At 55.0% G+C, this 14,866-nt stretch overlaps 1 protein-coding gene across 3 annotated transcripts in view; it reads left to right on the top strand.

Annotated features, from left to right (window-relative positions):
• TP53BP2 (tumor protein p53 binding protein 2) overlaps positions 1–12,942 on the top strand; it is a 54,373-nt gene extending 41,431 nt beyond the window's left edge. For all 3 annotated transcript variants that reach the window (XM_039235805.1, XM_039235802.1, XM_039235803.1), the window contains 7 exons: positions 654–1,113; positions 2,251–3,023; positions 5,711–5,848; positions 6,531–6,664; positions 9,127–9,293; positions 9,636–9,835; positions 12,261–12,942. In XM_039235805.1, the coding sequence (XP_039091736.1) occupies positions 654–1,113; positions 2,251–3,023; positions 5,711–5,848; positions 6,531–6,664; positions 9,127–9,293; positions 9,636–9,835; positions 12,261–12,302 (1,914 nt within the window). In that variant the 3' untranslated portion in view covers positions 12,303–12,942. The remainder of the gene's footprint in view (positions 1–653; positions 1,114–2,250; positions 3,024–5,710; positions 5,849–6,530; positions 6,665–9,126; positions 9,294–9,635; positions 9,836–12,260) is intronic.
• The last annotated feature ends 1,924 nt before the right edge of the window (positions 12,943–14,866 follow it).

The following is a 14,866-nucleotide window of genomic DNA, read 5'->3' as shown; positions in this document are numbered from 1 at the left end:
CCTGTGTCCCTCCTCAGGAGCATGGGGCTTTCCAGTATGGGGGCGGTCTGGATATGTGGGGTTGCAGTTAAGGTTTCTGTGGGCACCCAGGGCTTCCTACATTGGAAGTGGCAGCAAGGCGGAATCGCTTGGGGGCAGGGGTGGTATTGCATTCCTGAACTTCCTTATTCAATGTGGTTAAGTTCAGAGATTTAAAACTTCTGGTGATTTAAAAACAGAGCTAGTGGGGCGCCTGGGTGGCTCAGTAGGTTAAGCATCCAACTTTGGCTCAGGTCACGATCTCACAGTTTGTGGGTTTGAGCCCCGCGTCGGGCTCCGTGCTGACAGCTAGCTCAGAGCCTGGAGCCTGCTTCAGATTCTGTATCTCTCTCTTTCTGACCCTCCCCTGCTCACACTGTCTCTCTCTCTCTCTCTCTCTCTCTCAGAAATAAAAAACATTTTTAAAAAAATTAAAAAAAAAAACAAAAAACAGAGCTAGTGTTTTTAGTATAACTCACAGTGGCGAAGTGAGGTGGTCTAGAACATCCCGTGCACCCATTCAGACCGTGTCTTAACTGGTTTTGCATGTGCACGTGTTGCAGGCTGCAAGTCTAGAACATTCTGTGTGCCCATTTATATATGTTTTAACTGATTTGTGCGTGTGTGTGTTACAGGCTGCAAATAAAAATGTGGCAAAAGTACCGCCTCCCGTTCCATCAAAACCAAAACAGATTAATTTGCCTTATTTTGGGCAAACTAATCCGTCACCACCAGACGTTAAGCCAGATGGAAGCCCTCAGCAGTCAGCCGCAGTGCTCGGATCAGTGGGAAATAAACCGAAAACCTCAGGACAGCAGAGGGGCCTGTTGTCGCCCGGCGCGTCTTCCGCTGGCCAGGGCCCGGCCCTCGCTCCAGCTTGTAAGCAGGAAAGTCCGCCTGCGGCTGCTGTGCGGCCCTTCACTCCACAGCCTTCCAAGGATGCCCCTCCTCCGCCCTTCAGGAAGCCCCAGACCGTGGCCGCGAGCTCCATATACTCCATGTACACGCAGCACCAGGCGCCCGGGAAGAACTTCCAGCAGGCGGTGCAGAGCGCGCTGACCAAGACCCATTCCAGAGGCCCGCACTTCTCGAGCGGTGAGCTGCTGGACCGGGTTTCCGGGCGCGGGGGCGTGATCAGGTCCTCCCCAGAGCGGTCCTCTCTCAGTCCACGGCAATGTGGCTTTGTTCTCAGAGTTCAGATTTTAATCGGGAGTTTAAAAAGATTCCTGCCAAACGTCAGCCCCGCAGTAGGTGCTGGGGGGGGTCAGAGGTGGTGGACAACTAGAACCCACGGCAGATACAGCCTTTGTGAGGTGGTGACTGCATGCCCTTATTCCCTGCTCCCCAGAGGCTCGTGAGCCAGGCGGGCACAGCGCACCGGGCCGCATCCTGGCTGCAGGTCAGACTTCGTGGCCTTGTGCGAGGCGGCCTGCACAGCTGCCCCTGCGTGCTTTTTGAAATGACGCTCCTTACTATATTTGAAGTTGTTCTAATGAGCACACAGCTGCTAGTTAAATATAAAAACATAAAAAGATCTACGATCTGGTAATCTGCTGAGTTCTAAGAGCCATTAGTTTATAAAACTAGAATAAAGTTCACCCTGTGGTAATGGAATGAAATTGGCTTTCCAGTCACGAAATGAGCCTGTTAAGTGTGGCTCGATGTGGCCCAAAAGCGATCCGAAGCAGAGGATTCCCGCACGTGCTGCAGCAGGCTCTTGTCATTAGAGAGGCCCGCAGACACAGGGGGTTGGGAATTGGAAAGCGTAGATCTAGTCAGAATGATAAGGGGACTAGTTTCAGCAAATAGAAGTGGTTCTTGAGAACTTGGGAAGCCAAATACGATTTCCCACGTGGGTTTACCTTTGAAAAGTCTGAGGGAGGGCAGTGTAGGCTTCCTTCTGATGTGCACACGGGAGAGTATTACCAGTCTCCATTGCTTTACTCTGTTTTCGTATTTTGATTTTAAGTTTGTACGCGACAGTGGGTGATGGCTTAGAGCTGCAAGGACGGCATCTCTGCCGGCACATAAAACGCTACTCAGTGAGGGCTTTCCTCCCATCAGACATTTACCACGCTGGAGACGAAGCCTCGCTTCAGCCTTGGTTGGGTGTAAAAATCAGTCGTGTTGAACGGTCCTGGGTGGCGACTGGAACATTAAAAGACGCTATAGTTATTGTTAGCTGGGTTTTACCAAATGCTAACCAGGGCTCTGTTCCCGTTCTCCCCTCAGTCTACGGCAAGCCCGTGCTGGCCGCCGCGCAGAGCCAGCAGCAGCCCGAGAACGTGTACTCCGGCAGCCCGGCTGAGCCCGGCAGTCCTGAGCCAGAGCCGGAGCCTGGGGCACCAGTGCATGAGAACCATGAGAACGAACGAATTCCTCGACCGCTCAGCCCCACCAAATTATTGCCATTCCTGTCCAACCCCTACCGGAACCAGAGCGACGCTGACTTGGAAGCCCTGCGGAAGAAACTGTCTAACGCCCCACGGCCACTAAAGAAGCGGAGCTCCATCACAGAGCCAGAGGGGCCAAATGGGCCGAATATCCAGAAGCTCTTGTACCAGAGGACCACCATTGCTGCCATGGAGACCATCTCTGTCCCCTCGTATCCGTCTAAGCCGACTCCGGGGGCTGCCGACTCGGAGGGCCCAGGAGAAATCCAGAACCCGTACTTGCACGTGGAGCCAGAGAAGGAGGCGGTCTCTGTGGCCCCCGAACCAGTGTCCCCAGAGGAAGTGGGGGGCGCCGGCTCAGAGAGCAGTGACACGCCAGTCCCTTCCCCGGGCCCCGACTGTGTGCCCGAAGGAGTCCCAGACAGCAGCCTGCGTTTCCACAGCTGCGCGGAGGACCCTAGCGCTGAGGCTCCGCACCCACTGGAGGTGTACCTGGAGGAGTACCCTCCGTACCCGCCCCCACCCTACCCATCCGGGGAGCCCGAGGGGCCCGGAGACGACGCTGGCAGCCTGCGTCCCCCTGAGATCACGGGGCAGGTCTCTCTCCCTCCCGTAAGTAGTGTGGTGTCACCTGGTCATTTCGGGTGCCCCCACCTTGTCACAGTCTTCCACCTGTCAGAGCTCCGTGAACCACCGCTGGGGGCTGGGGCCTTTTTTGCCCAGGGTGGCAAACGTCTGCGGCTCACCTTTTATTTCCCAGCCTCTTAGCATGCAGCGCGTCTTGTAAGTGTCTTACAAATTAAGTATATTCAGAATGAAGAACATCTTTACTTTTTATAATTTTTGTTTGTTTGTTTTTGAGAGAAACAGTGTGAGTTGGGGAGGGGCAGGGAGGGAGACACAGCATCCGAAGCAGGCTCCGGGCTCTGAGCCATCAGCACAGAGCCTGACGCGGGGCTCAAACTCACAACAGTGAGATCATGACCTGAGCCGAAGTCAGATGCCCAACCGACTAAGCCACCCAGGTGCCCCAAGAACACCTTTATTTTAGGAAGAGCCCTTTTCTCTGTTGAGAATCAGAGTTGGGTTTTTTGGAATACAAACCACACTCGTTTCTTCCTCACCTGCATTTGGTCCCGTTATGGAAGCTGCGTGAGGCTGGGAATGGAAAGACGTGGCTCTGACACGTCATCACGCGGTTGGCTCCGCAGAGTCGAGCAGCCTCTCGTCCCTGCGAGGCTGCGGCTTCAGACGTCTTTCTGTAGTAGTGGAGTGTAGCTTTCCTGAACCTGTATGTGGAACTGCGCGCCGTCCCCACCTCCTCCCCCCCCCCCACCGCCCCGGACAGACTGGGATGGGCCCTGCACGAACTGGGGCAGGAATAGCTGGGCACCTTCTGAAGCCTCTTCCTCCCCTCCATGGAGTCCAAAAATCCCTGCAGAGCCTGGGAACCCCGCAGGTGCCCTTGAGTGCACCATTCAGCTGCTCTGAGACTTCGTGGGTTTTGACTTGGGCACGTCTTAACACGCCACCCCTTCTGAATGTTCCTCCCTGGTTCGAAGGTTTGTTGTGTAACATGGAGGTAGGTGAGAGGCCCATAGATAAAGTGACCTTTTCGGAGTGTAATTGGAGTCATTTTGTTACTATAGGTGCCAAACTATGGGTTTTTAAAACCTATTTAGAAACAGAATAGTGAGGGGCATGGGGGGGGCTCCCTGGGTTCAGCATCCGACTCTTGGCTTCGGCTCAGGTCACGATCTCCCAGTTCAACTGTGCTGACAGCTCGGAGCCTACTTAGGATTCTCTTCCTCCCTCTCTCTCTGCTTCTCTTTGTGTCTCTGCTTCTCTCTCTCTGCTCTTGCTCCTCTCATACATTCTAAAAATAAAAAAAAAGCAGAATAGCCTATTGTAGGGATTTTTTTAGCACTTTGTGCATATGAGCCACCTGTGAGATGTCCTGGTCATCAAGGATAATGATTATCCAGAATTGTTCTAACTACTGGTTACTGTAGACATTTGGATTTTGTTAAAAAGATTTATACGCAAACATTGGATTCTAGGGGAAAAGGTTTGAGTCAAGGTTGACCTTGAGCCCACTCTGCCCCGCCCGTCCCAGTATGCAGTTTCCCCCAACTAATGTAGATGGTTCACATCTGCTTTTGCTGCCCCTCCCCTTCCCCCACACCCCTTGGTCATCAAGTCAAAATGATTCGTCCTCTCAGGGATGGAGAGACCGCGGCTTGTGACCGTGTCATGCCTTTCTCTCTAACATCTGTTACCCTTGTCCTGGGGGAGCCATCTCCTTGCTTGGGTTCCAGTGACACTGGAGCACCTGTGCTTGTTTGCAAGTGGGCACGGGGGCCCTCTGCACCGCTGTGGGGGGGGGGGTGGGGTTACACTGCCTTTTCCAAGAAACAACATCTTCGTCCTTGAGCATTTGTGGAGTGGAGTACAGGCCACCTGTCTCCTCCCCCTCCAGTTCTCCAGCACTGTCTCCTCCTCACCAGCTCTCTAGCATGGCGTGCCTCTGCTGAATGCTTGGCTGGGTGTGCCAGGCACTCACTGTGGGCTCTTAGAGTGAGTCTTGGTGGATTTTCCGTATTTTAAGTCTGGCTTATTAACAATCGAAGGCCTGAGTAGCTTACTGGTATAGTTGGAGCATAGTCAGACTTTGCGTAGACCGCAGTGGTGGCATTTTAAGACTGGAAGGTTTCCTCTGTGTGTATCTAAGATCGTGTTTATTATTTTCTTAATTCTGCGTCCCCTGCCCTGAAGCAGCCGTTTGTTGTTACAAAATGGTTGAAAGGGAGGGAAGTGAAGAAGCCAGATCCTTCCAGCCCTGATGTTCACTGGCCGTGTGCCTCGTTTCCTGATCTGTAAAGCGGGATAATGGGTTCTCGTGAGGAGTCGGTGAATGGTCATTACGTGTCGGCCTGGAGAACTGTGGGCTGTGCTCCTGCCTGTCTGTGGGGTTTGCTGCACCCATTAGATGGGGAACCCAAAGACCAGTGCTCAGCCCAGCAGCAGAGCGGCCAGCGCACCATCACGCGTCACATCCTCCGCTCTGGCTGTGGTGTCCTGTGTCACCCACACGTGACACAGTTCAGTTCTTCGCACTCTGTTATTTGGCCATGGTCATTAAGCTGTGTGTTATGATTTACATCCGTGCCTGGAAATGTTACGCATCCCTAAAATGTGCCAAGTGTATGTTTGTAAAGCCCCTTGCACCCCCCCCGATCCCCTCTTCCCTCGTCTCTGTGCTGAGCCCAGGGTCCTAACTTCGCTCCTGTCTGCTGCAGGGCAAAAGGACGAACCTGCGTAAAACTGGCTCAGACAGGATCGCCCACAGCATGAGGGTGAAGTTCAACCCCCTCGCACTGCTCCTGGACTCCTCTCTGGAGGGGGAGTTTGACCTTGTGCAGAGGATTATCTATGAGGTATGGTTTGATGATAACGACCTTGTGTCCTGTTTCCGGTCTCTAATCCGAGGGCTGCTATAGAGGAAGTGCATCTTTAACCCGTGGGGGCGGCGGTGAGGTGTGGATGAGGGGCTGTGAGCACACCCCGGGACAGGCTGGGCCGGTGGAAGGTGTGACATGAGATTTGGGTCCCTCCGGAGTCGTTTTTCCGGGAGGTTGTCACCCTCTTGTACAGCCGTGCCCTCACGAGGCCGGACCAGACTGTGCAGGGTGTACAGCCGAGCCTGCGTGGAACCAGATTGCGCGGGGTTAAATTGCAGGTGTGTCCCTACTTCTCAGAAGCCTGCTATTGAAAATATTTTTAGTTGACCTGTTTTCCATGGTAAATGGCACCTTGTCCTTAGACACTAATTTGTGGTGGGGAGTCGGAAGGTAAGTAAACCTCAGTGACTGTGAGGGTGGAGTCTCTGGCCCCTCTTCCTGGGTAAGAGCCTTTTTATAGCGAGCGCCTGCTTACTGCTGCTCTCCCGCCGGCCTCGCTTCCAGACTCACTCTTGGTAGAGTTTTCTTGGCCCCTGGAGGTTTTAATTATGATGGGGAAAAAATAACCACCAGAGGCTGTTTCTCTTCTCTTGACCCGGGAGAGCTGGCTGACAGTGATCTGAATGGTGAGTGATAGTCACCCTTCTCGATGACGCAGGTTGAAGACCCAAGCCTGCCCAACGATGAGGGCATCACTGCCCTTCACAATGCCGTGTGCGCGGGCCACACCGAAATCGTGAAGTTCCTGGTGCAGTTCGGTGTGAATGTAAATGCCGCAGACAGCGACGGATGGTAAGGTCCTCACTGACCCCGCCCCAGCTGCAGGTGTTCCTGCACGGGCCATGAGTGTGTGCTTCTGCCTGCCACTTGTGGCCAGACTCCCCTCTCGTTCCCATTCTGGGCACACGGAGTGTTGAAGTTTAGTACTTAAGTAATAAAAGTGAGAAGTGTCACAGAGCCGCCTGCAGCTAGCAGACCTGAATGATTTGAGAGATGCTGATTGAAGCAAGGTCCCTTCACCCCGAAACCTCTGTCATGTACTGATGTCCACTGCACGTCTGCACGAGGGGGTCCTAGTTTGTAGCCCTTCCCAAATACACGTGACCATGGACTCCAAATTTCACTGAGCATTTTGTGAAGTGGTTTACGTGGGTAGAGCCCAGGAGGCACTATTGTAGGTGATGAGTGTCCGTCATACGGTAGCAGATCGTGTCACACAGCGACGCTCAGGTCCTGATGAGGGGCCGTCGGTCCTGGTAGCGCTCATAGAACAGAGAAAAGTTCTTCTTTTTTTTGGAAAATGAAAGTTTTAATTTGCAATATGTACTTTTCTGGAAGACTTTGTTTTTTTCTGTACAGGGTTTTCCTTTATTTATTTTTAATATTTTTATTTATTTCTAGAGAGAGAGAGAGACAGCGTGAGCAGGGGAGGGTCAGAGAAAGAGGGAGATACAGACTCTGAAATGGTCTCCAGGCTCCAAGCTGGCAGTCAGCACAGAGCCTGACGCGGGGCCCGAACCCACGAACTGCGAGATCATGACCTAAGCGAAAGTCGGACGCTTAACCGACTAAGCCACCCAGGCGCCCCTGTACAGGGTTTTTAAAAAGCTGAAGTCACACTAAGATCTTCATGTGGATATTTTTATAGCCTATTTTTCTGTTAACGTGGTAAGTGGCTGTACAAGGACATGGGGACCTGGGCACAGGTGTAGGTCACGGGCACACACATGCGCGTGCGCGCGCACACACAAACAAGCAGCCCCACACTGCCGTGTCCTCTTGTGGGGTCACTCTCCCTCTTGTTCGTCACCTAGCTCGTTCCCCAGCTGTTTGTTACAGAGCATTTCAGTTGCAGTGTTTAAAAATTACATATGTAAAAGCACCGTGTATGCCTGTGGAAGATGTGTGAAAAAGGGACATGAGATAAACAAACCATCCGTACCCCATGAGGCAGAGGTCAACACCACGAGTTTTAAGTATATTCCCTTCAAGCTTACGTATGCATATATGTTTCAGCCTCATTCTTTGATTTAACTTTACAACGTAAGCAGAACAAATTTTTTAAGTAATCTCTATTCCCAATGTGGGGCTCGACCTCACGACCTGAGATCAAGAGTCGCATGTTCCTCTGAGTCAGCTGGCCACTCCCAAAACAAATTCTTAATGTGTCATAGTGTCTTTGTTTCCCTTTTATTAGGAGTTTTTATATAATTCTTCATTTTTAAAATGACACACTTAACAAATTATGTAGTAGTAGCACACTGTGAGCGATTGTGTCCGGGGCTGCGGGATGGGAATACGTTGTTTCTGGAGACTGTGACCTCAGGAGGCCTGAAGAGAGGGGAGGGAGGAGACGGTGATGCACTTCGGCGCCACGTCTGCATTTTCCAGTCCACGTCTGAGCTGGGCCGTGGCACTGGGTCCTCTTCCTCCTTCATTAGTCTGGGTCACCTAATGCACACTGCAAAGATCCAAGGTGCTGGAGGGGCTCTCCGTAGGGTGTCCATAACTCCCTGATCTGGTCTGCATTGAACTAACCAGGGCTTTTGTTTTTTTCACAATTAAAATTCAATTTGGATTTTAAAAGCTGTTTAGTAAAGGTAGTTTTCCACATGCAGCCTAATTTCTTCGGAAGCGGTGACAATAAAGGAACACATAAAGTCCCGTGTTTCGAGTGCAGGCCTACAACGCGAAGGCGGCCGTGCCCTCCAGTCCGGTGCAGCCGGGTGTGGAGTTTGGCACTAACTAGGCAGGTGTTCCAGAACACGGACCTGGGCACATCTGACCCTGTTGTAGGTTATTTCACGAGTCTCCCATCCTTCGCTTATGTCCTTAATTCCCCCCGCCCTCCGCACCACCCCACACGCACCCAGCGTGGCCCACACACAACGTGTTCCTTTGTGGCCATCAGTGTTTGTGTGTTCACATGTCTGTGTGTAGCTGATACTGTTTTTATTTGAGAGAGGGAATGCAAGAGGGAGGGAGGGGCACAGGGGGAGAGAGGCTCCCAAGCAGGCTCCACGCGGTCAGCACAGAGCCCGACATGGGGCTTGATCCCATGAACCACGAGATCATGACGTGAGCTGAAATCAAGAGTCAGACACTCGACCAACTGAGGCCCCCAGGCGCCCCACGTTTAACTGATTTTTGAAAACGCATGTAAGTGGGTCTGGGAGAAAGGCCCAGAGCACCGACCCCTCTGGGGTCGTGTGCATGGAAGGCACCCCAGCCCCGTTTGCCGCGTGTCCCCGCAGGACACCGCTGCACTGCGCCGCCTCCTGCAACAACGTGCAGGTGTGTAAGTTCCTGGTGGAGTCCGGAGCCGCCGTGTTTGCCACCACCTACAGCGACATGCAGACCGCGGCCGACAAGTGCGAGGAGATGGAGGAGGGCTACACGCAGTGCTCGCAGTTCCTCTATGGTGCGTGCTTGCCCCGTCCCGCACGGGCCTCGCTGCCTCAGTTTGCCCGCAGTCGTTGGGGTGTGGTTTGCCAAGTGATTTTAGCGCCTGGGAAGGCATCCGTGTGTCCTCCACAGACCTGGCTGTCAGGCACAGGGCAGCCCTGTAGGCAGGGTGAGCGCGGCCTTTGTGCACGTGCCCCCGAGCGCGCCGCGGCCCTGCCCCTGCGTGTGACCCCAAGGGGCCTCTCCTGAGACCCGGCCAACGGGGTCCCAGGGAAGGGAGGTTCCGGGCCTGGGGAGGGTGAGCTGGGGATGGTGTCTGTCAGGCATCGGGCCCTGACCTACTCTCTCGCGGTTTCAGGAGTGCAGGAGAAGATGGGCATCATGAACAGAGGGGTCCTGTACGCACTGTGGGACTACGAGCCTCAGCACAGTGACGAGCTGCCCCTGCGGGAGGGTGACTGCATGGCGGTGCTGCGCCGGGAGGACGAGGAGGAGACCGAGTGGTGGTGGGCGCGCCTGCAGGACCGGGAAGGCTACGTGCCGCGCAACTTGCTGGGGGTAAGTGCGCCTGTGCGGCAATCCTTCCCGTTGGGGCGGTGGCGGGTTTGAGCATTGAGCCACACTCTCCACGTTGCGAGCCTCTGAGGTCCGGGTCCCGTGCCCTGAGAGGTCCTGTGCTCCTCGTGGGATGCGGGGCTGGCCCGGGGTGGGCACCTTGGACTGGAGCCGGGTGCTGGGGCAGGAGGGGTAACGGAGGGCGAGGACAGAGTGTGAAGGTAGAAGAGCCTGGCCATGGAGGGGACGGGCAGCAGCGTGGCTCCCACGGCGGCCCCCTCCACCCCTGCATGCTGCCAGGGTGACCTGGGTGAGGCCAGAGGGACCGGAGGGCACCACCTCCTGAGACTGTGGGGCGTCTGATGGGCAGCAAGGGGGACAGGTTTCTACAGGTTTTTCATCACGTCGGAGCCACGCAGTCTGAGTGACACGGAGCCGGGGCTGTGCGTGTGAGCGCTGCCCCAGTGTCACTCTGCCGAGCGACCCTGGTGTTGGGAGCTAGCTGCCTGGATTCCAACCCTTCTTGGCCGTGCCTCTGTCTCACGTCCCATGTGGATGACCATGTGGATCCTGACTGCTGCCCCCTGGTCACAGTGTCATTAAGTAAACCTTCAGGCCTGGACCGTAATCACGCATGTGATCCTGGTGTAAATTACAGAGGACTGTTGAAAGTTAAAGTAAACTCGGCCTTGGAGCCCTTTATTGTTTTAGATTTTTATGGTTTTCCTTTTTTTGAGACACAGAGCATGAGCAGGGGAGGGGCAGAGAGACAGGAAGTCACAAGATCCAAAGTAGGCTTCAGGCTCTGAGCTGTCAGCACAGAGCCCGATGTGGAGCTCGAACTCCCTAATGGTGAGGTCATGACCTGAGCCTCCCAGGTGCCCTGGCCATGGAGCCCTTTATTTATTTATTAAAAATTTTCTTTTTTTAATTTTTAAAATTTATTTCTGAGAGAGAGAGAGAGACAGCAGGAGCAGGGGAGGGTCAGAGAGAGAGGGAGACACAGAATCAGAAGCAGGCTCCAGGCTCTGAGCTGTCAGCACAGAGTCCGACGCGGGGCTCGAACCCATGAATCGTGAAATCATGACCTGAGCCAAAGTCAGATGCCCAACCGACTTAGTCCCCCCAGGTACCCCCCGTGGAGCCCTTTAAATGAGCTTTCCAGCAACCAGACCAGAGTTCCGTCCAGATCGAGTCCCTGCTGCCGCCTCCCTGCCGACCCTGAGCGGCAAATAAGTTTGACCTTTTGTAGTTTCCTGCTTCTGAAAACCTCTTAGAATTAATTACTTGTTTGAATCTTGCGTTGTGATTGTCTAAGACGTCCTGTGACTCCTGAACGGGTGGCACCCCTGCCCCAAAGGCCACCAGCCTGGGTGCTCGGGCCCTGGAAGGTGCTCGTGGTCGGAGATGGTCGTGTTCCTCCCAGCCTCTGGAGGTCTCTCCAGGGTAAAAGTGGCCTCCAAGTAACGTCTCTTGGTTTTCTTTGAGTTAAAAAAAAAAAAAAATGGAAATCACAGAAATGCTGAGTTTTTTTTTTTTTTTTTTAAATTTTTTTTTAATGTTTTATTTATTTCTAGGAGAGAAAGAGAGAAACAGCGCGAGCAGGGGAGGGTCAGAGAGAGAGGGAGTCACAGACTGAAACAGGCTCCAGGCTCCGAGCTGGCAGTCAGCACAGAGCCCGACGCGGGGCTCGAACCCACGAACCGCGAGATCATGACCCAAGCGAAAGTCGGACGCTTAACCGACTAAGCCACCCAGGCGCCCCAGAAATGCTGAGTTTTTAATCAGTGGTTCAAGTTTGAGTCTAGAAAATTGTATTGGTCAGTTGTTTCCTCAGAAAAACAGTCTTGTGTGTGATATGGATCCCGTTTCAGTTTTGGCTGCAAGTCTGACTCCGCTGTCCTTCAGTGAAGGTTTTCTTCCCTTTGTGCAGGAGGCAGAGGCGGGGGGCGGCGGCCGAGAGCTGGTTTGCTGCGCCAGCTGGGTTGCTGGTTGGACTGGCTCTTGGCCTCGGGGCCGCGGGCCTCCTCTTCTCCTCCCCAGCTCTTGTTCTGGAAAACACAGTCACGAAAACCCCCAGACAAAACCTCCACTTGTCCTCCCTGAAATCGGTAGACTTGTGGTCCGCGGCGTTCCGTCGCTCACAGTATCCTGTCGTGGAGTTGGGGCCGTGGTGAGTGAGGCTAAAGGAGACCCCAGCCTCTCCCATCCCCTCGGGAAGCCGCAGGCCACGTGGGTGAGGCTGGTGCTCTGCGCCCCCCCCCGTGACTTGGCGGGGGAGTTGCTAAATGTGAATCTGGTGTCCTGGGCGGCGCTGGTGTCTCATGTGGCAGAGAGTCCTTTTCTTCCTTCCTTTCTGTGATACCAGCCCCACGTCCTGGAGGTTGTGTCTCCCCGGCATGAAAATGGGTTCTCCGCTCTCTTGCAGCTGTACCCGAGGATTAAGCCCAGACAGAGGAGCTTGGCCTGAAACTGCAGTTTTCGTTTCTGAAGAATTATTCTCTTATGAGTAAGAAGTGACGTGGTTGTTTTTGGCAAACATTTCACAAGACTTTGCTGACAACGTCACTTGAAAGCAACGTGGAATGTTCTGGAGGGAGATGAAGGATTGGAGTTGGCTCTCCGAATGGGACGCTCGGCGTGATGAGCTGGCTGTTCTGTGCCGGGGAAGCGTGTGCCACAGAGCAGAGGACAGACGGACAGTGACGTCCCTTTTGGCTCAAGACAGAAGTAGGGCTTCTCTGTGGGCTCTGTGTCCCGCTGGCTCGGTATTTGTCAGCGTGTCCCTTGCACCTGCCTCACCGGGAAGGACCAGAGCCGTGGGGACAGAGGGGCCGTCCCTGCAGAACCACGAGTGGGCAGGTGTGGGCGGTCCTTCGTGGTAGGAGTTTGTAGCATCTTCGGGGTCACGCATGTGAAAAGCACTGGCCCTGAGCTGCGGCACAGCTCACTAGATGTAGCATCTGGTTTTTAGGGGGAGTTTGAATCTATATTTATTGTTTTTTGTATTCTGGAAATTGGAGACTTGCTATATACTTACCCATGAAATTTGTCAAGATCATAGCTGACCTTAAAAACAATTGTAATGAAATTAAACTTTTTGAATCCAAGCTTTTTACTGGTTTTCGCTTTTTTGTCATTAAAAGCCTTGTCGAAGCTCCCAGGCCATTGGGAGAGTTGCGGTTTCTTTCCCAGCCACGTGGCCACATGTGAGGAGCGATCTTACAGAGAGCTGGGCTTTGACATTGGGGGTTCTGCGGTGGTCCTGACCGGGAGCCACGGGGACAGTGGGTGGCTCCGTCCCCAAGCCTCTGCAGGAGAGTCTCGTGGTGGGGACAGTGGGTGGCCCTGTCCCAAGCCTCTGCGAGAGGAAGGGCCTTGTGTTGTGGGGACAGTGGGTGGCCCCATCCCTGAGTCTCTGCAAGAGGAAGGGCCTTGTGTCGTCGTGGCGTCTGCACGAATTTGTTGGACAAAAACTTAGGTAGACAGAGTCTGTGTTGTTTGTAACACATTACCCAGCTCGTGAGTTGTTCTGGAGCCCACAGCTTGTGCAGCAGGTCACTAAGCAGGAGCCACACGGGCACGACTGGCCGCCCGTGTTCCCAGCACGTTCGTGAGTAGCTCTGTGCCAGCAGGAAAGGGGGGGAAGAGCACCCCACCGCACCCTGCAGGGTAACGGAGAAGGTGACCTCGAGGGCTGGACCCCAGAGGACACCCCTGCTGCTGCCCCCCACCCCGGCCTGGTGGGGTTCAGGAGGGCGGCTCATGTGAGGTCACCAGGTCGAGCCCCCGCCCCCACCCCCAGGCATTCGCGTCCTCAGAGGAGGGAAGGATCAGGGCCCTCCCCTCTCCACGGGGGTGGCCGCACGCACTGCACGAAGGGTCCTGCACCCTGGCCTCGGACCCCCTAGCTCCCAGAGCTGTGAGAGGAGTGGGTATGGGGTGAACCTCCGGCAGGCGCTGAGGTGAGGGACAGTGTAGGTCACTGACCTTGGACAGGGTGGCTGCCTGGGCTGCCGCTGAGCCCGGCTGCGACGACGGGGGGTGGGGGGGCGCCGGTCCTGGAGCCGCAGGGTTGTGGCCCCTCCCACGGGGTGAGCGGGGGAACCCTGCTACAGGACAGTTTTAAGTGATCTCCACACCCAGCGTGGGGCTCAGGCTCATGACCCGACATCACCGACTGAGCCTGCGCCCAGGACGAGTGATTTTAAGCTGCTAAAGCAACAGGAAGCTAGTGTGATGCCTGGTCTGGTGGTTCCTGACGGTGGACACCGTGACCCTGCCCTGACCTGGCTGTGCCCTCCCCAGTGTGGCCTGTGCAAGCAGGGGCCAGTGAACCGTGGTCATCGTTGTGGCCTCCGTCCTAAACCTACGATGTGTTTTTGTTCTCTTTTGGTGTTTACTTATTTACTTCTTATCCGAGATCCGCCTGGGAACATTTGCAGGTACAGAGAAGGATCTGGGGTCTGGGTTTGGGGTGGGGGGAGCAGAGCAGACGGTTCCAATCTGGCTGTGGTGGCTGTCGTGCTGTGGGTGCATGGCCACCACGGGAGGGACCCTGGGTCTGACACGGTGACCCTGTGAGGCGTCTTCACAGCCTCAGTTTAGATTTTTGCAGAAGAGGGAGCAGGGCAGCTGGGCGGTGGGCCCTAAGAGGGGCTTTTCACGGGGGGGGGGGGTGCACGTGGAGGAGGGGCAGAGGGCAGAGGCCACCGCGTCAAAGGGACAGAAAATCCAGAAGATCCCACCAGTCCTCCTTCATAGGTCTGGGCCAGGAGGGATGCGGTGGTCACAGGACAGGTTACACGAGGGGCAGGACCCTGGCCGAAGGGTTGGGAGGAGAGGAGAGGAGAGGGGAGGGGAGAGGTGCTGCTGGCCCTGGGAGGAGGGCTCCAGGGCTTGTCCCGGGAGCCGGGACACCTGCGCGCAAAGAGCTGCCCGGAGCTGTGTGCCCCCGGCGTGTGGGCCCAGCACGTGCACTACGCTCACCGCACAGCCGGGGCCTCGGGCTGGGACCCCTTCCCCCCCAGGTCA

Source organism: Hyaena hyaena, unplaced genomic scaffold (assembly GCF_003009895.1).
Source record: "Hyaena hyaena isolate Hyena2069 unplaced genomic scaffold, ASM300989v1 scaffold_103, whole genome shotgun sequence".
Taxonomy (NCBI): domain Eukaryota; kingdom Metazoa; phylum Chordata; class Mammalia; order Carnivora; family Hyaenidae; genus Hyaena; species Hyaena hyaena.
This window is presented reverse-complemented; position numbering and strand designations above follow the sequence as displayed.